The following is a 24,993-nucleotide window of genomic DNA, read 5'->3' on the forward strand; positions in this document are numbered from 1 at the left end:
CCCAGCATTTAACATTTTTTGGTGCAGGGTCACAGAACATTACATTGGGAAATTATCCGGACTCCCACTGACTAACCGTTTTATCCTCATTTTGTCTTAATGATACAAAACAATGTGAACTTTGCAGTCCTGTAATGATGACGGTGATCAATAAGCACGGCAATTATAGTTTAGAACCACTTTTTTTTTTAACAGGCCTCATGTTGCTCACTAACATTTTGCTGTTAGTGGGGTTCCTTCATTAGAAGTTCACAAGCCGCATGTGGTTAAGAGCACTGGAATCACATTCACTGCATTAAAGAACAACAAACATGCTTGACTTCGCCTCAAAGTTTTGTACTTAATATTGACTTTTTGCAGCAGATTAGGCAGGTAATAATATGAAAAGTGCTCATAGGACAACCCAGCAGTTTTTATAACCCATCAAATCCTCGTGTGTACATTATTCATTCTTTCAAATATTTCGAGAAGATGTGAAACTAATGAGATGATGCCCATTTGGACTCATGGATAAATCTGAGTGGACATACGCTCACAAGCAGCACCATCTTGTGGTAAAAAGTGGTATTGTAGTAGATCTCCCCCCCGTGTTATAGTATTATTACGTACGTGCATTTTTATGAACCAAGCAGATGACAACAGTTGAGCACCTGTCATAATGGGATGAATATTGCAGGGTGGTTGGGTGCCTTTCTCAAGAACACCTCTGTCATCGTTTATTTATTTATTTATCTATCTATCTATCTATCTATCTATCTATCTATCTATCTATCTATCTATCTATCTATCTATCTATCTATCTATCTATCTATCTATCTATCTATCTATCTATCTATCTATCTATCTATCTATCTATCTATCTATCTATCTATCTATCTATCTATCTATCTATCTATCTATCTATCTATCTATCTATCTATTTATTTATTTATTTATTTATTTATTTTTGAGTCTGATCCCTATGTCCCTAAGCAAATTTAGAACTACAAGAATTTTTGTCCAGTACAGGTTTAGTACTGCATGCATCATATTAGTCTCATAAAAACACATGGGAAAACTATTATTAATATTTTAGTTTGATCATAGCAACATTTGTACTTTTGGGGCATTGTTTTTCAAAACCTGCCATATAAGCAGCTATGCGCAGTACTCACAGTGAAGCAATGGAAGAATTTACTTTGCTCTTGTTTTGTTCTTGAGATAGAACTTGACTCAATAGCCACAATAGTACAGAATTGGCCCCAAGCCTCCAGATGTGAAGGCGAAGCCAGATTTCACCTTTCAGCATGACAATTACTAAAATACCCAAAAGATGCGTGCAAATCAACTGAAGAATGGCTTGACAAGAGGAAGACCTAATCCCAATCAAAAATGGGGCTGGGGGTGGGGTGACCAGAAGAGTTGTTGTGCATGTACACATATTGTCAAGATGTGCCATGCGGAATGAGTTCTATTCCCACCGAAAATGTAGAGCTGATGTAATACATAAGGCAGGTAGAAAGGTCATCCATCAAACAAACTATCACAGCAAAACCAAAGGTTTATTCTGAGTGGGATCATGTCCATCCAGACATGGAAAAAGACATAGAAAAGAGATAAACTGAAAGAGTTTGCATTATTTGAGTAAAAACCACAAGTCTTGACTTGATGTGAAGCAATGTGGTGAGAATGTCAGAAAAAAAATGTCAGAATAGTATTCCTTCCAAAACATTATCAAATAAGTGGAGTAACTTTGTTGCACATGGTGCTGGTTCGTTACTGGTTGTTTAGTGAGGGCAAAGGTTACGGCAACACAGCCGATTTCTCTTAATGACACATGGAGCTTTGATCAGCCGTGGTAAGTTAACAGAGGTGAAGGCTGCTCACAAGCATCTCTTACTGGTTTATTATTTCAAGATTTGCGTCGGCACGGCTGGCATTCGACAAATTTCCTGTGGAAAGTTTTGCTGTTCTTGCAGGAATGTAACCAGGCATGTCCACTAAACACGAGTTTGCACGCCGTCCTGTGCTGCTTATGATTGAATACGTGTAATGTTTATGCATATATTGTGATGACGTTAGACTGTTTGGAAGTGCTTTGAGGCTACCCCCTTCTTGTTGATTATCTCTCCTCCTGCAAAATCTGAAGTCTGTCCTCCGCGTAGTGAGGCCTGCTGTGGCCAGTGTCGATGGCCCCGCAGTCGTCTGTGAAAAACACCAAGTCCTGCCAAAGCAACAAAGACACTAGGTCACGTGGAAGCTGCAAAACACACCAACGGCAAGTCGGAAAAGCCACTGCTCAGCTTTGAGATGCACTCACCCGATAGCAAATTCGGCTGATTATGGCGTACAAGTTCTGCATTTTGGTTTTCAGCAGTACCATCCTGGGTCGCTCTCTGCAGTTCCGGCTGGGATGGTTTAGGAGCACGTAGAGGAAGTCACGGAGCTTGGTCGTCACACACGAGTTCTACAACGACAATTGGTTTCATCCCAGGCGTGATCACTTGACGTCAAAAATCTCAGAAGCTGAGGTGGACATTCTAACCACGATACATAATGGGGGTGACATTTTTAAACTGATTTTGTTTCATTGATGTAATTCTTTCTGTCTCAATCCATCCATCCATGGTCATTAACAGAAACAGTAAATTACCAAAAAAAATCCATATTATGCCATGACATCATTTGTGCAGTAGGAAATTATCTAATTCCCTTAATTGCTCAAGAAATAATTTATTTACCTAAAAATGGATCTTCATCCATGTACTAGCTATGTCAGGGACAGAGTGATATGCAGAAAAATTTAATTCTCCTTCGCTAGTTAGTTGACAGAGGTCCTTCTGCTGCGACTCATACAACAAAATAACAACTTTGTGCTGAACTAATAAGGTTCAGACTTTCACATTATGGATATTTCTGAGGAAATTGGGCTCTCATTAGATGAGTGGTTGTCAAACTAAGGTGCGCATCCTGGGTTTGTACAAGCCGTAAGAGATTGAAATACATTTGCAATGAGTTATGTTATCTGTGGGCAAAATAAAAGATAAAATTTAACTGTAACCTCAAGTAAACATTTGCAGCTTGGATGCGCATTCCTCGGGTCAAAAGTTTCCAACAGGTCGAGAAATAGGTTTCGCCACATCCGTGGCAATGTTCAGTGCGACTGACTCAGCAATCGCGTTACACCGGGATGCTTTCTAGTCAGGTCAAAAAGAAAAATTGGAAAATGACTTTGCTCATGTTCTCCTTTTTGTGGGAATTAAAATCACTTTAAAAAATAAAATAAAATTACCAAATTGGCAACACAGAGTACCTTTATAAACTATCTTCTGCCAGTTCACATCCTAGTTGTTAAAAGAAGCAGTGCAAATCAGCTTGTGACAATCGAACATTGTTGAATTTAATTCCTTTCCATAAAACAGTTCGTATATATTGAGGTTGAAATGTAAAAGTATATGATGGCTATATTTAATTGGTTTTCGTGTCCAATAAGTTTCAAATTTTCCCAAAAAGCATGACAAGCCTTATTTACGTTAGATGGCGCAGGTGTACCCATCAATCCATCCATTCATCCATCATTTTCTTCACCGCTTATCCTCACGAGGGTCGTGGGAGTGCTAGAGCCTATCCCAGCTGTCAACGGGCAGGAGGCAGGGTACACCCTGAACTGGTTGCCAGGCAATCGCAGGGCACATCGAGAGAAACAGCCGCACACACAGTCACACCGAGGGGCAATTTAGAGTGTCCAATTAATGTTGCATATTTTTGGGATGTGGGAGGAAACCCAAGCAGACACGAGGAGAACATACAAACTTCACACAGGCGTGTCCGGGATTGAACCCGGGACCTCAGAACTGTGAGGCCAACACTTTACCAACTGTGCCTAAATTGAACTTACGTGCACGTCAAGGAAGATGGTGGGTAGGACCTCAGCACACGTTTTCTGGCAAAACAACACAGGACGCAAAGCAAACATGAAGGAAAAACATACAGTATTTAAAAAAAAAATATATATATATATATATATATATATATATATATATATTGCATCGGTTTCCAGTGAAACAAAGTCGGGGGCGCTTACCATACGGTGGTAAGTGTGGATCTTATCCAAGAGGGTCATCACTTCTTTGCTCAAGCTCAGCGCCCTGGAGTAACAGGTCGGTGGCGTGCATTCTGACACACACGCAAAACCGAAGAACCAGAACGCGAGTGCGGATCCGAACTTCATGTTTAGGGCGATTCAGCGCCGTTGCTCGCGGGCTGCGGTTAGAATGTGCGCGCTGCTCGGTCCGACCAGACGCCAACAATTCTGCAAAAGCGGGGGTCGACTTGCTGCAGTTTAAATGGAGGGGTCGAGAAAAAAGAAAACATTTGGAGGATGACGCAGGAGCATAGCAACGCCGACGGAAACATTTTGACCGCCGCTGCAGTGTTTTGGAGAGCACCAAGGACAAGGTTCCCCAAGTGCTCCAGCTGAGACATATTTCACTAACTTTTACGATGTAAAAAAAAAAAAAAAATCACGTAAATGTATTTAAATATACACAAATGAGATTCTAATTCATGTAGACATGTTCACAAGGAGTGAAGTCATTAAATTCGAAAATGCGCAAAATAACAAAAAAGGCCACTTACAGTGCTCATTAGACTTCGCCACGCCATCTGATAATTCACAGTGAGATCCAAACATGTTGGAACATGATATCATTTCAAAAATTTCCCACTTGAATGTCCACAGCTAAAGGCATCCATAGACAAAACACGCCACCTACTGGCAAAAGGAAATGATGTTTCATAACAAGTTAATCAGATCAACTTGTGAAACTTCGCACATGAAACAGGTCTGTCAAAAAAAGTCAATATTTTAGGTTTATTATCACCACTTCAGGGTATCCTCTACATCCTGCTCGGGGATAGCTGGAATGGTTTCGACACTCTCGCACAACTTGTGAGGATAAACGGTTCAGATAATGCATAAATGGTTTATTGCACGTTTTTTTAAATGGCCTTGTAGCACCCCTTACACAATTTTATTGCTCCAGATCTTCATCACCTAGGTCTACAAGAATTTGAACATATATGTTACCTCCAAACATGTCAAAAAATGTATCTTGGAGACATACTCGGTCGAAACCCAACAGGAAGTCCTCCATTTTTAAATTTACATTTAATCTTTGCCCTCTTGTCCACCTTTTATAGATTATCATTTAACTAACTCCCCTTTCAGATTTTATACCATCACCTTCAACTTTGGGGTGTTTCATCTCAAGATGTTTTCGATCAAAACCTCAAAATCTTTATATTCTATCAAAGGTGGTTGGTGTGCAATGTGATGTGTTGCCATGGCAACAAAAGTTGTTGTAATGACTACAGACAATTATCTTTGCAAAAGATCAAAATGTCCTCCTCCTTATCACCCTCCTCTAAACTCATGAAAAGTTATTTTATATCTTCATATTATATATCTTGTTCCTGTATGTAAGTACAAAAGAGCGTAAAAAGGATTGTTGACCGTTGGAGTTTTGGGCGTGCCCGGAATGTATAGATGCAATTTCCACTCATTTTCAATGCATCCCAAATATCCCAGTACTCCAATGTGGCCAGGAGTGCGAGGACCGAGTTTCAGTTTGTGTTCCAGCCAAGAGGATAAAGTCAGGCTTAGCTGAGAAGCCGGAGCGGGTCAGAACGGCGGAGGTAGATAAGATCAAGCGAGACCTTCTGGATGAATTCTCGGCTCGGCCCGAGCAGGACTGTGGCCGTTGAGGGATGTCACACTGTGGTCCTCAAATTTTTTAGGACCAGTCAATCCAACAGGCAGGCTGACAAGATTGGACTTCAAACTGCTAAGAGGTTCACCTCAACCCAGATCTTCGGACCAGATGCCAATCAGAGGAAAGTTTTTGAGGAATCAGGTCACGGTTTGATGAGAGATGTTCTGCATGGAGAACGTTTTGTGATCCTCATGTAAGAGTCCCCAATAGTGGGAAGACCTTAATCTTCAACAGTCCAGACCACGTTAGGGGCCTGCAACAGCACGGTAGGTCATCTACACAGCGGCCGCGACCTAAAACGTCCTGGTCACGATATTAACAGCCTGACTCTGGATCAGCAGTAAGCAGAGCGCGCGTCTGCTCAGGACCATCAAGAGAGAATGAGAAAAATGCGACATCTGCCGGATCAACTTCTCTTGATGCCTCATCTCTCAGCTCCGACTCCAGAGATCTATCTAACCGTTCGGTAGGCCATATCATAGAACAGATCAAGTCAAATGTGGCCCAAGTTAATACTCTGCCCACACCTGTTCTATGGTCTGATCCACTACAAAAATAGCTTCATGTTTGGCCCATTGATTGCAGATGAGGTTTTCAACCTTTGAAAAAGGAGTTAAATCTAGTGAAAGTCTTGCAAAGCAGAATCTTACATGAGAAAAATTCCAATTCACCAAAAAGCTAAAAAGTCAGTTGAGGTAAAACATTACCAAAATGAATAAGCTTACCTATAAAAGGGGATACTGTATAATTGTGTTGAAAATGCATTTTTCATGCATCGCAGAACACCATTACGATCCAGGCATTTGATTTTTTTTTTTTTTTTCAAGTTCCAAATACATTCTGACGGGATTTGCAGACAACCAGGCACCTTTTGTAAGTGTCACACCCAGACCACAAAACCTCAAATGCAAAGTCTGCAAATATTGTACTGGAGCTTTTGGCATTCGCCTATCACATGGCTGTTTGTAATTTGCTCTTTTCCCCAGATATCCATTTGTAAGGAGTCGGAACAGATAGGCACAACCTTTGAGGATGTCACCCATCTGTGATTCATCACACTGCTTTTAACAATGAAAACAAAGACGTTGGATGAAAACTGTTCAAGTCAGCTGCCTTTAAAAAAAAAAAAATACAGTGCTACATATGAGTCCAATACTACAATAGCGTGACAGGCCATATATAAACTGTCAAAAGTGACTCAAATCATGTTTCACTAAATGTGTTGCTTCACATTTCATTTACATTGATAGTGACATATATTGGTACTATCGTGAAGTAATGTTTTTCCCCAAGGATCATGGGCACTTTATTTGCATAAAATACAGCCACATGTGTATTTTTTTCTTCCAGGAAAAAGAAAACAGAACCAAATGCGAAATACAGTATATGAAATAATACATACTTTATTAATAATTTTATTTCAGGGCTGGAATTTCACGGCATGTTCAACTGGGGATGCAGAGAATTTTAGCATGTAGTGAAATAACATTTATTTTGGTGCCAAAACCTCTTGCCAAGATTGTTTATTGTTGTGATTAAATATCACGTTTGAGCTGTTGGAGTCACGCAGCCTTTCTTCAAATTGAGGAAGTTTCTCTTCCTTTTTTTCTTGGAAGAGGAGATCGTAATGTGGGATTGAGGTGGATCCCGAAAGACAAAGAGCCTTTCACCGGTGGCCTGGCAGATGACTTCCACATTGGCCAAGGTTGGAATCATGTCTTCTTCTTCTTCTAATGAGCTGGGCAGCGTTTCATTTTCTTGCTCCATGTTGCTTTGATTGGGAGTCTCACCGTGCTGCTGTCTGTTTTCATTGACGGATGATTTATACTTGGGCAGATTTTGCTTCATAAAGCTGTCCTCCATCCCTTTCACCGCAAGTGGCAGACAGGAACTGGGAAGAAGTCTTTCCATCAAGCTTTGCCTCTTTTCTTGGAGGCTGTGAGATCTGGAGAACAAAGGAGCTGCTGTTCTAAAGGCCGCCATGTTGACGTGCTTACCTCATACAAATGTATCTCTGGTGACACGCATATTTCACCTCATTAAAAGCATTACGTATGTGGTGTTCATGACCGCCAAACTGCAAACCGGTCTTGATGTGAGACATCTTAATCTAGAGACTGCTCACTCACCTCTCTCTTTCCACTAGTGGCATGTTTAGCATACTTCTGTGGACAAGGTCCTCCTTCAGTCTGACAGGAAGATCCAGATTACACCTGGTCAGAGGTTCATTAATGTCAGTAATATGCTGTAACTGGATAAAGCTAACATTCTAAGCAACTTTGCAACCATGTTAGATAGGATAGCTTTGATAAAATACACCCATTTAATAAAGCAAAAAGCCAGCTGCTGTTTTTACTCACACTGCCCACACTATGTAGACTTAGGCCATTTAATAATAAAAAAAAAAAAAAAAATTAAAAGCACTGCCTTTATTAAGGTAATATTCAGCTTTTGATTGACGCTGCCATTCGGTTTTCATTCCTGACCTGTTACCACCATAAAAAAATAGTTAACATTACAAGTTTTTATTTCAGTTTCGCGTGTAATTTTTCTCCCCCCAATCTTGTGCATGGCCACATTGACTGTGCCCAACAAATGATTGACAGCTGATAAGTCATCCTTTCGATCGTTTTTTCCTCAGGCATGGTGGTTTCTCGGTTATGAATTTTGAGGTGCAAGATGGTGCCAGAGACAGTAGATTTTTTTCCCACAGATCATATCCATAATGTGCGACAGTCACAATGACTGTTCTAATATGACAGGTGTTATTTTGTTTAGGGGAGGTGGGGTGGCAAACCTTTCTCTTTAATGCTTTCTTTGCTAGTGAAAATGTAATAAAAGAATTTTTGATAACTTTACCTTACTGCATTGTCAGAGTCATCTACCCCCACCTCCCAAAAAGGTACCTAATTCGTTCCAATATCATGATTTAAAAGTTACAATCAAGGTTACGGTCAAGATTACAGTATGATTGCTGCCTGTTTTTAGCCTGTGAGGAATTTTTTTTTTATTCACCCTGTGCAATGAGCTACAGTATTATGTAAATATCCAAGTACAGATGTTATGTAAATGTAATGTATCACTGTTGTATACATTAGCTTTGTTTGTGCCCACCCATGTCTTCATTATAAATGAATAGTTTTACCTGCTGTTGTTGAATAAAGATCAAAAGAAATGAATAATTGTTAAACTGCGAAAAGCACAATTGATAGAGGGGGGAAGTAAAGAAAAACACTGCATTTTTTTTCCAACTCTGCAGTGTTTTTACTTCTCAGAACCAAAAGACCTCAACCATGAGACATTAGTCAGCAGTAATTTAATATCGACTCAGCTGGTGCCAAACTTCACCGAATAACGACTAAAACAATTTCTCCTGGTCTTTTGATTCATCTCTTCATCTTGGTTCTGGGAAAATCACTCTGGTCACACAGCACTTACTGTTCCCATTTCAGGCAACAGAGTTAATAGCAGCTTCTTTTGAATGAATGAAAAATGGCTTTCTTGAAGTCCTGTTTTATTTTAGAGTTTAGTTTGTGGAGGGAGCGTGGACAACTGTTTAGCAAATGTGCCTCTCAGTTCTGAGGATCCGGGTTCAAATCTGGCCTTGACAGTGTGATGTTTGCATTTTCTCTCTGTACCTCCATGGGTTTTCTCTGTGTACTCAATTTTTTTTCTCACATTCCAAAAACATGCATTATAGGTTAATTGAAAACTGTAAATTGTTTGTAGGATGTGAATGTGTGCGCGAATGGCTGTCTATATGTGCACTGCGATTCACTGACGACAACTTCAGGGTGTCGCTCGCCTCTCACCCGAAGTCATCTGAGATAGGCATTTCAGAAAATGGATGGATATTTCTTTTTTTTCCCAAGAGAGGCACAGACATATAGGAACACTTTTTGATTGAGGCACAATGAAATCATGTGAAGTATTTAAAAAGCACCATTGGTGGACGTACCAGTACTTGTTCAAGATTAATAGCATTACCATTTTTAGAAAGACATTTAAAAGTAATATTAAAGGTTATTGTGACAACCATTTTCAGATTAGTGAGAGCTAAATGAGAGATTAGGATTACTAATCTGATACTTACTCAAAATGGTCCTGGTCTGTGGGGAAGGAGCCAAAATGTTGTTTGGGACAGAGGGCATCAGTGAGGGAAAGAAGTTCACTCTCGGGCAACGTGGGGAGCAGTAGACGCAGAAGCTCAAGGAGAAGCTCAACAGACATCCGACACTGTTTTATCAGTTCCGATGCAAAAAGCAGGTCCTGAAATAGAGAGGTGACCAGAGAACAAGATACCAGATAAAAAGGTAAACACACTGTTGAACTACCATTGAGTTTTCTGAAAACTGTCTGATTGAACCTGGTCTCTGGTTGAATAGAGTCTCTTGAGGGCTATCTGTTCTCTTCGATCTCCCACTGTCTGACTGCTGATGGTCATTTCCTGTGACCTAATACATGAATTTTAATATGAACAAAAGGTCATGGTGTCTCCTTTCCCTGCAGGACGCTGCGGACCCACCTCACAGCCAATATTGTTTTTACTTGATCACACTTATTGAGAGCCTCCTGGAGGATGGAAGACATCAGACTCTCCTGTTGTAGCCTGAACAGTTCTGCCTCATCAGCATCCTCTGTGTGAGTTTTAGTTGACCGTTGAAATGTTTCTAGCTGGTCCAGTTCTCCATTCTCCTCCAGGAGGTAATGTTGTGCATCCTCAAGGCCCTGTAGCCGAACAAGCAAAAAGCAATAACACAAACTAAAATGTGATTTAAACCCTACAAAGTTGAATTCAGAAACTACACAACCTATGGACTATAACAAAATAGAACAGACACTTAATATCGAAGAATAAAACCTCCTTGCCAGCATAATAGTCATAACATTTGTATTAAAATTGTCTTTGGTAGTATAATGCTAATTTATAATTCAAATATTATAAATTGAAATCTCATAAAAGGTTTCACAAAACAGGGAATACATTATTGAAAAGTAACTTATGTTATCTCTCTCCTTACCGATACTTTTACTCTTAACGGAAGTTGAGTTAAAGACAGAGAAACACCATTCTGAAGCAAATCAAAGTTAACACTTTTAGGGACAGCTCCTTGCCCTCAGCAATACAAAGCCACAATTAAAAATCCTTCTTACCAGGCAATGACTCTGTATAATTTTGGCCAATTCTTGTCTTGCCAGACACTTTGTCTCTCGAAGGTGATGAAGCAGCATGCTGTGCAGGGTGAGTAGTGCTCGGGATGTCTCTAAGACTTTGGATCTCCTCTGAGCCTTCCGATAGTGAACAGCAGCCATCTGCATTGCCAGACTGTTGGCCTGAGTGCGCAAATAATCCTCTCTCTCCTCTCTCATCTCCTCCTTTACCTGCAGGATAGATTTCAGCAAACTTCACCTTTAATTACACCATGAGCCACTTAGACCACAATTTTCAGAGAATTATAGACCTACCACTTTAACAAACATATTTTCACAGATATTAATATTCAATCATTGTTTGGTCTTACTATAGAAACTCCAATTCCAATTAAGTAAGGAGGTTGTGTAAGATAAATTAAAAAAATATATATTGAAAACTCAACTGAATACAAGGACATGATATTTAATGTTTGAATTGATTAACTTTGTTTTTTAAAAATGTTTTTGGAATATTAACAAATTTTAAATTTTATCCCTGCAACAAGTGCCAAAAAAGCTAGGGAAGGGGGCTGTTTACCACCACGTTAGATCATCATTTCTTCTAACAACATTTAAAAAACATTTGGGAACAAAGGACACTAATTACTCAGCAGTCCAGAGTCTCCACTGATGTATTTTGCACTTTGTAATGCTAACCAAGTAATGTGCATGTGCTCGGTAAATAATAAAAATATAAATGAATGAATGAGTTTTTCTTCATATGTCCCTGTTACCTTGTTTATAACAGCATTGTCCATCTCCCTCACCATCTCTTTTTCAAACACTTGTATCTGGTCCTGGAGTTTCTTCTGGAAGTGAACTAGGTTGGATGTTTCTTGTGTTTTGTGAATGGCTTTTCCCTTGAAATGTGGATTCATCTGCAATAGCAGAGCAAAATGTGCACGATGCACTTTACAAATGAAAGGACGTCTGCTGTTCTATATAGATTAGAATGATCCAGATTTGGTAATACCTTCTGTTGCTATCCATGAGCAAATTGATTTGTAGCCTTGGATAGCAACAATCTATTCCAGGTACCATAAAATCAGCATTTTAGAATCCAGATTTGAGGTCTTTGAACATACTGACTGATATGATTCATCCGACTTTGTCCAAAGTGCTTATAGCACAAAATTATTTTCTTACTCACTTCTTTCACACTGTAAAAGCAATTCAACGTATCTCGATTAAAGTGTCTGCTGAAGGGCTGATTAAAAAATGTTGGTTGTTCAACGTAATACATCCTGTGTCAGGATAATCCTGATCTTTAGCATCCAAACTATCCGAATCTCTACAGTGGAGTTTTGAAATACCAAAGAACTGGGTAGAATTAGATTAACAAATCTAAAGTATACCCAAATATTACCAGGCTCGGAATCACATGTCGTGGTTTGAAATATTCAGTTTGGAAATTTAATCCAGTCCAGACCAATCTGATATAGATTAAATATTGTGAAATACTGGACATTGGTGTAATGTGTGAAAACTACTCTGTGCACGTTGGTCCTGCAGCCTCATAATGAAGAGTGATCACATTGGGGGCTAACCAGGGCAAAGAATACATTCAGTTTTAAAAATCATTGCGTAATCCACTGGGTTTGAGAGGCAAATTACAGAGAATTAAATTATGGTGCTTATAATGTGTTCACCATTTGTTGCTCACTCTCCTTTCTCCAAATTGTGAGGCAATTGTGGGGTTTGGTTCTAGACACTGCGTGGGGAAGCATGAGGCATCTGTCCATCACAGAGTGACACTTCTGAAACTCAAGTTTCATCCCGAGGTGCTCATTGTCAGAGAGGGTCAGCTGTGATGAGCACAAACACCTGAGAAGAAAATATGTAAGGATGATCAGGCTAAGAGGGACTAGGGACGCGTTTACACTTCACTCACCATTTGAGTAACACATTTCCAATGTTTTCCTCTCAAATGCCACAATTGGGATACGTGACATTACATAATGAGATAATACAAATCGGAATCATTATTTAAGGGATCAGAGTCAGGCCAGGACGACCAAACAGCATGTAAATTTGGATATTTGCATTCTTTAGTCACTTCTGCCTTGTCCATGTCTGATGTTGGAATATTTTCAAAATTCCTTATCATAAATTCCTTTGGAAATAATCCAGAAACATTCCAAAATGATACCCTACCTGAACAGTCTTAAAATTCGATGAAGGCATTAAACTGGAATTAGGCACTTGAAACTGCAAGGTAAATGCAGTCTGGTGTCATATTACAGTACACCAACCTGAAGAAAGCTCTGCAGTGAGCCCTGAGCTCCTTCTGCTCTTGCAGCTCACTCTCCATGGCTCTGTTTAGGCTCTCCCTGGTGGTGCTGAGGATGTGTAAAGCTGCTTTGCCTTCCTGGTGCAGCATCTCTTGACCCTGCAGGAGTTTGCTGCCACCTTGGCCTGCTTCGGGATCTCCCTGCAGCAATGCCTCCTGCAAGCCTGGTGGCAGGATTGTGAGCAGGTCCTGCAATGCAGAGTGCTGAATGGCTTTGACATCTGCCATGGAGGTCTGGATTACACGCATGGTCACCTAGACAACGCAGAGGAGAACCCGTAATATATCCATTGTACGTACCCTATTTTATTGGGTCAAACGTGTGCACAGTGTTAGTGTACCTTCCGAATGTCAGCTGCTGCCTCCTCGTCCAAGTTATTGATGAGTTCAGCAAGCTCCAAACTATGAGTTGTCAGTAGGTTCTGCCAACAGTGCAGATGATGGGCAACTTGTATGTCCCCGTCTTGATTCTTTGACAGGCCAGACAGGTGCTTCTTTCGCTGCATCTGGGCCCTAAGCTGAAGAATTGAGTATTGTTATGGTATCGTATTTTATTTAATTTTTTTCATGCAATGTTCTTCTTTTTACACTAATGTGTCTCTCTGTCTGATGGAAATTCAGTGCCAATAATTAGAACCTCTTTTTAAGAAAATCTCTTAACTGTACACAGGTGAGTGTTGTGTCAATGGGTACAATTTCTGTCTCCTGACTGCATGCTATTTTTTTTATTTTATTTCAAGTAGTCACTATTTCTGCTGAAACGATGCAAATGTCCCCATTGTGGGACTCAACAAAGTTATATTGCTTTGAAAAGCTGACAAAAAAAATTGTCATGTGCATCTTGGTTCCTAAAGTAATTCTTAGTTATCGCTCCCTGCCATTGACGGCTTTGGAAGTCAAATATCCATATAAACAGGGAAGGCTAGTGGTGAATGAGTTTTAAGCACTCCGTGGTCCATCCATTTTGTTAGCCGCTTATCCTGACCAGGGTCGTGGGAGTGCTGGAGCCTATCCCAGCTTTCAAGGGGCAGGAGGCGGGGTACAACCTGTACTGGTTGCCAGCCAATCGCAGGACACATAGAGGCAAACAGCTGCAATCACAATCATACCTAAGGGGCAATTTAGAGTCCAATTAATGTTGCATGTTTTTGCGATGTGCCTCCTTATGGATTATTATCGGGAGTGCTGAGCAGCGCCATCAGCGTAGAGAGAGGAAGCAGAAGTGGGACTGCCGGACCGGCCTCCAAGCCAAGCTGCAGAGATGGCCCCACAATCCACCACTTCTGAGCATTTTTCTCTGAAATGCCAGATCTATCATGAACAAAATGGACGATATGGGGCTGGTGCTTGTTGAAAATCACTCACTTGAGACTGCTGTGTCCTCATTGTCACACACCGAGCGATCCCCGACGCTGCCGTCCAGCTAGGATGGCACATGCTACACCAGCAAGACCGCAACAGAGACTCCAGCAAGAGTAGAGCTCACAGAGCCGGATTACTGACAGTTATTGCTCACCGGATATAGAGTCCATGTCAGTCTCATACAGATCATTCTACCTGCCAAGAGAGCTATCAAATGTGATTATAGCTGTCTACATTCCACCTGATGCTAAGACTAGCATTGCTCTCAGCCACCTCTATGACACTGTAAATAAACACCAGAGGGCTTACCCGAGGGAGTACATATTCCTGGAGACTTTAACCAGGCATGTCTCAGGACTGTTCTCCCCAATTTCACCCAATATGTGAAATGTTCCAGAGGAAGGACCTCACTTGGCTGTGTGTATTTAATCCTCAAGCAGACCAACAGAGCTATACCCCTAACATATCTGGGTCTGTCTGACCACACATCACTGCTCATGGACCCAGTCCATGCACCTCTCATGAGGAAAATAAAAACCACCAAAATAATGATTAACATCTGAGAGAGACTCATACTAAGGCACATAAGAAATAGATAATTCCAACCTTTGAACCCTTTCATTTGTCAAGCAGAGAGGCCACGCCACCAGTTTGCGACTAAGGGCCATGGTCTCAGATTTGGAGATGCGGATTCTCATCCCAGCCGCTTCACACTTTGCTGTCAACCACTCCAGCCAACAGAACCAAATTATCTCCAAAGAGTAGAGATGCAATACTGAGGCCACCAAACCGGACCCCTCTACGCTTCAGCTGCACCAAGAGATTCTGTCCAAAAAGTTCTGAACAAAATGGGTGACAAAGGGCAGCCTTTGGTGAGTCCAACTTTCAATGAGACAACGTTCCATGCCGCCATTGCTGAGGTGACCGACCTGGCCTGTGGGACAATCTTGCCTTTATATTAAGTGGTATTGCCATTGGTGCTCTCCCCACATGCCAGTAGTAAGGTTTACGCTAACTACAGGGTAAGGCAAAATGATCTGAGACATTTGCCTTTCATTTAACCTACAAATGTGTCAGATCATTTTGCCAGACCGTGTTAGTTTAAAGTTTGCAGTTCGAGTCCGGCAATTAGGGGTTTAGGTCCCTGACAAACAGGGGTTTAAGTCTCAAGTTTGAGTCTGACGGTAAGATGTTTGAGTCCCCAATAACCAACAAATAACGGGTTTAGGTCCTTGACAGGTTTGAAGACATTCGAATATTCAGACTGTTGGGAATAGTGGGAAGTGAGAAGAGCAAAAACAAATACCCGATGTTTACAACAACAACAACAACAACTAAAGGGAAAAAAAAGCTGGTTTGGAAATTAATTTTTCAAGGATTTGAAAATGTAGATGAAACTGTTAAATGTCGGGAAATGTGGTTGACTGTTAGATTTAGATGCAAACAGGGACAGAAGCTTTCTGATAGGACGATGTTTCGGGCAAGTTACTGATAATTGTGTATTGCCCGTTGTCTGACCTGGCCGAGTTGGCCAAGGGGAGAATGTCTGTTTGTGGTCGCAAGCTGGGTTCCACAGTGGCTTCACCCCATGACAATAACCAAGAAGAGAGGAGTCTGGAAGTACACTAACAACACAACGGCCTCCTCTGACACACAGCCTCCAGCAGCGACAGCTTTCGTCATCGTTGTTGTGTCACTGCAGATTTGCCAAAACAACCTGTTATCACACTAGAGGCAGAACCATCAGAATAGACACTTTTCACCTGTCATCACTTTTTCACTCTTTGACCTTGTGGGGGCGATATATGTAAATTAGATCGCACGCATCTAGAGTCATCAAAAGTTTTTTCTTCTTCCCCAAAACAACATTCACCCTCTGAATCACCATCATCTTCGTCACCATAATATTAATTCTGTCAGGTAAAAGAATCTTTATGTATTTTTAAAAGTGCCTCCTGCCTGCTGTTATCTGAATACAAAGATTTCCACTTCTCACTTTTATATATTTTTACTGAAGCACATTTAGATGCTGATCTCATATTCTGTGGTTGCTATGGTTGCTGATGATGTGCACATAATGAATGTTGTTATAGGCTTTTATTTGGAGGGGAGCATGTGGGCTCACGGCCATGCTACCCTGAGAACGCCTGATCTCGCCAGATCTCGGAAGCTCAGCGGATTTTGCCACTGGTTAGTACTTGCATGGGAGACCGCCTTGGATTACCAGGTGCTAAAAGCTTCTCTCCCTGGCTAAATACAGAGGGGTTGCGTCAGGAAGGGCATCCGGTGTAAAACTGTGCCAAACAAATATGCGTGCATCAAAGATGACGCGCTGTGACGACGCCTGACGCGACAAGCCGAAAGGAAGAGAAGATTTGGAGGGGAGCATATGCAATTTCCTCGTGTTTACATGTAATGACAATAAAATGAAAACTTGATTTACGTATAAAACAAAATGATGCTTCACACCATGTCAGAGATGAGCTCCTGCCTCGTCTTGAGAAGTCCACAGCGCATTGCTCTCCTCTCTTGCGTCAAAGCGTCATCCAGTCTCTGCCTCACCATCACCAGATCCTTCTGGGTTTTTTCCTGTAGCTGAGTCAGCTGTTCAGTAGACATGTTACTCCCTCTGTTGGATAATATTCAATATTATACATTAGCTCTGCAAACATGGGCACATTCACAATTCAAAATACAGCTATGAGATAACAGTAACAATAACAGATGGTAATAGCCAACCTTCTGATGTGTGTGAACATGCTGTCTAAATTGCTGGAGGTGCTGGAGAAGGTGTCAGAAATTATACTGTTGAGGCTGTGGAGGCTGTGTAACAGGAACTTCCTCTGTGCATGGCGTTCGGCAAGCACATAACGCCAGTTGGCAAGGATCACATCCAGAGTCTCCTCCAGCAGATCCTGGATACAGATGGATAATATCCTGCCATATATGCTCACAAACACACACAGCTGAGAAAATGAAAACAAACAGAGGTTTTTACAGAGATATGTAACTGACGGCTTAAATGACAAATGTTACAAATACAATGATCACCATGCTTTTGTCCATTTTGAAAAAAATCCATAACCCTAATTTTTAAGATATTTTTCAAGAAAATTGGATTTTGTACCATTTTGAATGATCTTGGTCGCTTCAGGAATTACGGCATTACTAAACAGACATTGTTGTCATTTCCAGCAAATACGTACCCATTAAACCAAGTAAGAGTTTGCTATAAGGCCAGGATGTGAATCACTTAGACCTCAACATCATGTAATTCTAGATGTCCATACCATTATGGAAATTACACCGGTTGCATTATGGTAACTAGACTGGTTGCTCACCTGACTGTGAAAGTAACTGTATTGAAGACTATTGGCAGCATTCTTGTCCAACTCGCCCATCTTTGTAGCCTCCTCTAGCTCCTCGCAGAAGATCTTATGAAGCTCAACACGACGCCACTCGATGATCTGCCTCTGCACTTTTGCCGAGGCTTCTTCGTGGCGAACCAACAGGATGCGTTGCAGGTGAGCCTGGCGAAGCTTGTGCAGCTTCTCTAGCAGAACACTACAACGGAGGAGCTCCTAACAAAGTCAACAATAAAAAGACTTGACTGGTCACACACAGTAAAGTCCATCAGCTAAAACACATAATGCATTCACTGTAGACTGTGCATGCTTCAAAGTGCAATCTAAACACATTTAGGTTAGTGTTGAGTCAATAAATTATAGATGAGCAAAAATAAGATACTTTAACCATGCAGGTTTTTCTGCAAGCCAACATTCATGCTATAAATGAAATCTCCTGTATATTTATCTTGTAGAAAGTCGGGGTCAATGAGAAGCAAATCTTGGGAGGTACCAAATTGAAACATGGATCAGATGTAATACATGAGCACAGTGGAGCCTTCTATCAAAGGGATGGCCACCTCGACTTATGAAACCAACTACGTACAGTATTTAGAGACTACAGCCTCTATCATAACTACCTGTTGTTCTGCATGTTGACACAGCAGCTCAGCATGGGCCTTCTCTGCTGCTTCCCGACGATGCTCTGCTTCCATTTCCTCCCTGGTCTCCAGGTTACACTTGCCTGCAAGCGTAGCCATGCGAGTGCTTCGCTCCTCCTTCAGGCGACCCTCCATACCCAGGAGTTGCCCAAGTAGTACACTTAGAAGTCTCTGCTGAGCCTGAACACTAATTTGGCCGCAGGATCGCAGGCCTCCCAGGAGCACAAACACGACATCCTTGTAGATCTGAATCCGAGTGGCCTCCAAGTTGTTAGTGGCGTGTAGCAGTGTGGACATTTCAAGGCTAATATTTAAAGAAAGAGGCGATCAAGTCAACGGTTAGCTTGTTTAGATTTGTTGTGCAAAATATTAAGATAAAACATATTAAATATTAATTAATTAATATTAAAATGACAGAAAGATTTCCTGAAGGAACTTATCCCTCAGGAGCAGTGGGCAAAAATCTTGTTACACAAGGGGACTCCATTTCAACTATTTCTTAGCGGAATATTCTCCAGTTTGAACAAATATGATGTATTCCCTTACTTCTCCAGTGCCTTATTCATGTTCTGCGGTTCCTCCAGCACCATGATGTCAACAATCTTGTCTTCGAAAGTTGCCTCATCTTTAATAGTCTCAGTCATGCAGCAGTCTACATACTCCGTGTCAGGATCGCTGCTGGTTTTCTAAGGTACAGAAATACTATAAATACTTTTACAGAATCCCATAAATCTTTGAGTTGAAGATAACATTTCATAGCAACGTAATAAAAAAAAAAGAAATAAAGCACCACCCAATGTAAGGATAATGGCACAGCTCTCTTAAATTCATAGCATTGATAAATCCCAAACTCATGTTTTATGCTGCTGTACGGTTAATTTCGTGGAATGCTAACCTTAACGATCTCTTTAAAAGGTTTCCTCCCATAATTTGTTTTACATTGATTTTTTATAATCTTTGATGTTCTTTTATCATGTTTGCATGCGGATTTGGGTTGGAAATCCTCAAAATGTGCTTTTTCACGCTTTTCTGTTCAGTCTTTTCAGCATGGCTTTTGCGACAGTTGGAATTGTAATTTTTACGCGGCATGTACTTTGCTGTGATTGGATCACTCATCTTCCCCAACTAAAATATGGAAAAGAGATTGGCTCTGGTCAAGATCACGGCATCTCTCAGCATAGACGCTTGGGTCAGACACGCATTTGTAGCGATAGTGCTTCTTTCGATTCAGTGTTCATGGTTGGCTCACTCGCAGGCGTTTGATCGTGGGGTTATTTATAAACACTTGCCACACTGATGTGCTCCTCCGACCACGGTCCATTTCAGTGACCCACTAGTGTCTGCAAGTATCCAGTGAAGTGGTCACAATGGCCATGGCAAAGGCAACAAGCCTAGTTCCTTTGTTATGTTTTTTTCCTCTTCTGAGTTCTACTCCTTAATCTTAGCCCTCCGCCCTGCGACCCTTGTGGCCAGTGATGAGCAGCTGAGGCAGTAAGTGGAACGCCCGCCCCCTCGTTATCATCATTGTGCAGCACAGTTCAACAAGTATTGGATTGTTGGCTGATAGTGAACGTGATTTGAAAGAGTATCTCCGTGAAAAAGAGGGGGATATTTTGAGGTTATGCTATTCATGCACGCTATTCAATGGAATTTAACCCACCGAGACAGTTATTGCTTGTGACGATGAATGCAGGTTTCGCCATTTCATCCACCATTAGTTACATCATAAATTATAAATACATGCTGTCGTTAAGTATTGTTGGAAAACAACATATCTATAGTTAATTTTTATGGCTTGCGAACCCGGAAATGCTATTTTGCCGTTCAGAAGAGTCGAGCAGGTGGGTATTGAAGTGGGCTAATACTTTAACATTGAGTGACGTAACTTCAACACAATGTCAGCGATTTCTAATTCCCCAGACTTCGAAGCCTTACCCATTTACAGACATTGGCATTCAATCTACAACCAACAGAGATGTCAAACTTGTCACAGACTCATTTTGAACTATGTTTTGCATAAAACCATAGTAAAAAAAATTCTGATGAAAGGGGATATTTATTGTGGAACTAAATTTTGGCCAAGAGGCAAAGTACACTCTTTACTGGTTGACAGTCAAGGTACATAGATATCCATCCATCCATCCATTTTCAGTACTGCTTATTCTCACCGGGATCGCAAGCCTGCCAGAGCCTATTCCAGCTACCTTTGCGCAAAAGGTGGGGTACACACTGAACTGGTTGCCAGCCAATCGCAGGGAATATAGAAACAATTATTCACACTCAGATATCACACTTATGGGCAATTTAGAGTCTTCAATTAACCTACAAAGTTTTTTGGGACGTGGCAGGAAATTGGACTACCGTGAGAAAATCCAAACAGGCATGGTGAGAACATGCAAATTCCACACAGGCAAGGGTGGGATTTGAACCCCAGTCCTCAGAACTGGACTGTGCTAACCAGTCGTCCACCCTGTCGCCTGCATCGTTATCAATTAATTGATGTCCCAATTCCTTACTTGTCAGAAGACCGGTGAGTAGGATCAACTTCAGATGTAAAAGGTTGAATTCAATGTGAAATTCCCAAATACTGTTTAAAATGATAAAATGTGGTGAACTCATCCAAATCGAACACTGTATTGAAGCACATTGGAACGTCTCTTTTCGTTTTGGTAGCACTCTATATAATCACATTCTGTTGAAGAACGCTCAGTGTGGGTCTGGGACAAATCAGGTTTATGGCCAGAAAGCCAAGCAACAGCAGCACCAAAGCAACAAGAAATCCGCCAACAAATCCAGCAAAGTGCACACCATGGCTTGGATGAATCTAAAACAACAAAAAACAAAAACAGCGCATGCAAGTTTAAAACATAGCATATACTGTCATATACGACTAGGAGTTATTGCATTTCTTTACCGTGCAGGAGTGTAATTTACCCTGTCTGTGGAATTAACACGAAGTGTCAGATTAGCTGTCACTGGACCAAACAAGCTGACATCATTCTGTGTGATAAGTGAGAAATGAGAGAACGTGTTATTGCTGTCATTCCATAATCATCTGTGGAAAATGATATTCAACCACCCCCTAAGATAGCAGAAAAGGCACAGTAGAAATTACCTGTGAAAGGTTGGAGAAGGTGAGAAAAGATGGAAGGTCCAGAACTCCACTTTTATGACTCATTATTTTAGCAGTATAGTTGAGAATCATTTGGGACCCTGCTGAGAAGTTTAAATAATGTGATTTAATATGGTTATATACATAACATTATTATTATTTTTTTTTTATAGTTCTAAACCAAAGGTCAGGCATACCAGAGAGAAAATCAATGGCAAACATTTGGTATCCTCTCTCAACAACCCTGCCTTCAGTTTTGAGGGGTACTATTCCGAATATCGAGTCCCGGATGGCCACCTGAGAGAGGTTAGTCCCACCCATGGGGCTCAGGTTTTGAATCAGCAGGAAGAATGTCAACTGTGGAGGGTCTGATTCAGCCAGCACCTGGCGGTGTTGGCCACATGATGGTCAGATAGTCACTCTCCAGAGCAGATACAATAAATACAAGGTACAATTTTACGTGTATCAGATATACCTGTGCACACTTGTGAAATTTGATCTTAAAAGTGGTGGGAGGCGTTGAACTCTGAAGCTGCACAAAGATTCACAACACAGAACTAATATTATTCTTTTCTTTTGGGAATTGACAATAGTGGACAAAATTGTTGCAGCGTTATAAATAATTTGTCACCTGAGGCAACATGTGGCCAGGATTGTATCTGGTGAGTGAGCTTCTGCGATCTCGAAGTTGTAAAATGGCTCTGATGCGGCCTAAGGATGTGTAGAAGGAGTGGGCCCATGGGTCAGCAGAAGCAGATGAAGAAACGGGCCCTTCAGCACAATATGAATGGTGGAAAGTCATCTTACCTATTATGTCACAGTGCAAGACAATATTTTAAACACAGAGATGAATAATATGCTCTCTTTTCCATAGTTTGAAACAGCTGCCAGTTGTCTTAATATGTCTGTAACATGCTTTGGTCAAAATATTCCAAAGACCAATAATCATAAAGTTTATACACTGTACATTCGTCTTTCTGGAATTAGCCCATTTGAAAGGGCACCCTGGTCGTACATAAGTAGTTGACTTTTGTAAGTTTGGTGACTGCCTGCTACACACTGACCGTCGTTGCTTTAAAGAGGCTTTGGATCTCTTCCCAGGTTAGCTGATCATGCCATGACCAAAGAGAACCGATAAAGGAAATGTTATGTAAATTAGGCTTACTTTTACATAAAAGTGGGACAAAATTGAGGGAACAGTTCATTTACAGACACGTTCAGAAATGGGGGAGATTACAAACAAATAGCTGGGTGGGCTCTGCAGAGCCCCAAATACTTCCATACAAAGAAAAAGCCATTTTTCCCATTACATTGTAAGTCCCCTTTTATACGGACTAAATTGTTTCAGTCGGAGTGGTGGGAGCGCGCTGTGGCACTCCCACAGTGTGCCGCTGAACGGCAGACTCCAACAACACTCAGAGTTTCTGAATCTTCTGGAGTGTAGCAACCACGCTTGGAGTGAATTTCTTCATTTAACCATTGTCAAAGCCATGCTAATTGCTAAAATTTAGTTATAAGCAGTTGCAAAATATCGAAATAAGTGATTTGAAGAAAGAATACAATTGTCAAATAGGTATGGTTGGAATCAGAGTTTTGTGGAGGGAAACCAACTTTGAATAAAACGATAAGCCAATTAATACTTCTGGAGATATAAATACAAAATAATTCACTTCCAAACAGGACACTGTGTTTGAACCGGTAATGAATTACTACATCACTCCATGCACGTGGGCAGGTTAGGAGCATATTATTATTATTCATAAATATTTGTAATACAAGAAAAAAAATTTATTAGTCCCACAATGGGGATATTTGCATTGTTTCAGCAGCAATTGTGGATGCACAAAATATAAATATGTAATATAAATAGTATGCAAGAGAAGATCGAGCTCTTCTTACATACACTTCTTGTACACATACAAGAACTACATTACACAAAATAGAAATCAAAACTATTGTCCCTACATAAAGTATCAAATTCAGTGTGAGCACTGTTTGGAAAAAAAAGTGCTGAGTTTTAATTTTAGAGTTTGACATTGAATAATCTGGTTTAATAGACTTTTGTTACCAGGGTTGGAAACAATGGCAAAGGTGGATTAATCCACAGCCACAGATATCTTTAATGATGAAACTCAAAATCTCATAAACCGACTGCTACTTTGATTTAGGCTGCAACTGTGTTCACCGCAACGAAGTCGATGTAATAAAAACATTAAAATCCCAAATAATGAAGTCATGATTTATAAATGATGAAATTTTTCTTTGAAAAGTTTTGAAATTAATGAAATGCAAACAATTTTAGATAAATTGTTCTGGAAGTACATTTTTATAGGTTGCCAGCTCTGCAGTATGACAATAACCAAAATATCAACAGAGCAGTGCGGGGGATCTGCTATTATCTACTGTATTCTGCTAAGTTTGTTATGACCTAGGTCCATATATTGTACACTACATTGAGTAAACATTTGTATACTCACAGTGTGTATGCAGCTGCAATCCCTTGGAGTTTTCGACAGTGTGTTTGGTTTCAAAGATGCTGCAAATGGTCTGCCACATGTAAAACAACAACAAAAACATGACTTAAATCAATGTTGTTCTCAAGACAAAGATATATTGGCCGAGTTGCTCCTCACTCCATGTTTGTTGGACACATTTGTTGACGGTGTGGAGCACCAGCACGTATCCTGACACGTTCCGTTAGATGGAGGGGCAGGGCTAGGAACCCCTGGTGTCTCATTCAGTATGACGTTGGGACACCAGTTTGACGAAGGACTTGTCGGAGAAAACCACGACACTTGGAGATGGACTAAAATAGACCAAATAGTCACCTTTTCCGCCATCAAATGTACCTGAAGTATTGGTTTTGGCTCTCACACGGGAAAGCCGCTAGCCAGTGATTGGCTCGGTTCTGATGATGAAACACAGTCGGAAAACTCCATATTGTTGATGACTTGGAAGAATACCCAATAAAATATATTAAACCGTTTGGTCAACGTCCGGGGTTTGAAGATTCAGTGCATATCCAGCGACACTCGATTTTTCTAACCACTGCTTCCACAAACATTCCCAAAACGTGAAGATTTCAAAACAGTTAGTACAAATGTCTGTTTCCGATTAGAATTTTCAAATTAAAACTCCACTGACCAAATAGAACGCTAATGAACAACCTTAAAGTAGTAGAAGATCCCAGTATTCGTATTATAAAAATAAGAATATGGGGTTTATGAAGTCATACTAGCAATATCGTGTAAAACAGTGTTTCTTTTTAACTTGAAGA

General features: G+C 40.8%; 2 protein-coding genes across 5 annotated transcripts; both read right to left on the reverse strand.

Annotated features, from left to right (window-relative positions):
- Positions 1 to 1,522: 1,522 nt before the first annotated feature.
- LOC133507100 (cytokine-like protein 1) lies at positions 1,523 to 4,753 on the reverse strand. 2 transcript variants are annotated; one of them, XM_061831737.1, is made up of 5 exons: positions 4,618 to 4,753; positions 4,064 to 4,314; positions 3,878 to 3,922; positions 2,300 to 2,446; positions 1,523 to 2,203 (listed from the first exon to the last, which is right to left on the reverse strand). In XM_061831737.1, exons 2-5 carry the CDS (start codon positions 4,208 to 4,210, stop codon positions 2,102 to 2,104), a joined length of 441 nt encoding a protein of 146 aa, XP_061687721.1. In that variant the 5' UTR covers positions 4,211 to 4,314; positions 4,618 to 4,753; the 3' UTR covers positions 1,523 to 2,101. The 2 variants fall into 2 exon arrangements, with proteins under 2 accessions (XP_061687721.1, XP_061687722.1); XM_061831738.1 differs by having other exon boundaries at positions 4,064 to 4,291; positions 4,618 to 4,743.
- A 2,395-nt stretch (positions 4,754 to 7,148) lies between these two features.
- Positions 7,149 to 24,793, reverse strand: LOC133507096 (limbin-like). 3 transcript variants are annotated; one of them, XM_061831730.1, is made up of 23 exons: positions 24,350 to 24,793; positions 24,194 to 24,263; positions 22,348 to 22,487; positions 22,192 to 22,248; positions 21,914 to 22,100; positions 21,720 to 21,820; positions 21,539 to 21,604; positions 21,294 to 21,428; positions 19,151 to 19,290; positions 18,584 to 18,908; positions 17,940 to 18,179; positions 17,338 to 17,513; positions 17,068 to 17,227; positions 13,578 to 13,754; positions 13,199 to 13,491; positions 12,596 to 12,770; positions 11,681 to 11,824; positions 10,908 to 11,135; positions 10,279 to 10,481; positions 10,120 to 10,207; positions 9,847 to 10,022; positions 7,883 to 7,966; positions 7,149 to 7,698 (listed from the first exon to the last, which is right to left on the reverse strand). In XM_061831730.1, the coding sequence occupies exons 1-23, from the start codon at positions 24,554 to 24,556 to the stop codon at positions 7,296 to 7,298; spliced, it is 3,975 nt and encodes a 1,324-aa protein (XP_061687714.1). In that variant the 5' UTR covers positions 24,557 to 24,793; the 3' UTR covers positions 7,149 to 7,295. The 3 variants fall into 3 exon arrangements, with proteins under 3 accessions (XP_061687714.1, XP_061687713.1, XP_061687712.1); XM_061831729.1 differs by having other exon boundaries at positions 21,720 to 21,817; positions 22,348 to 22,523; XM_061831728.1 differs by having other exon boundaries at positions 22,348 to 22,523.
- Between the last annotated feature and the right edge of the window lie 200 nt (positions 24,794 to 24,993).

This window comes from Syngnathoides biaculeatus, chromosome 10 (assembly GCF_019802595.1).
Source record: "Syngnathoides biaculeatus isolate LvHL_M chromosome 10, ASM1980259v1, whole genome shotgun sequence".
NCBI lineage: Eukaryota > Metazoa > Chordata > Actinopteri > Syngnathiformes > Syngnathidae > Syngnathoides > Syngnathoides biaculeatus.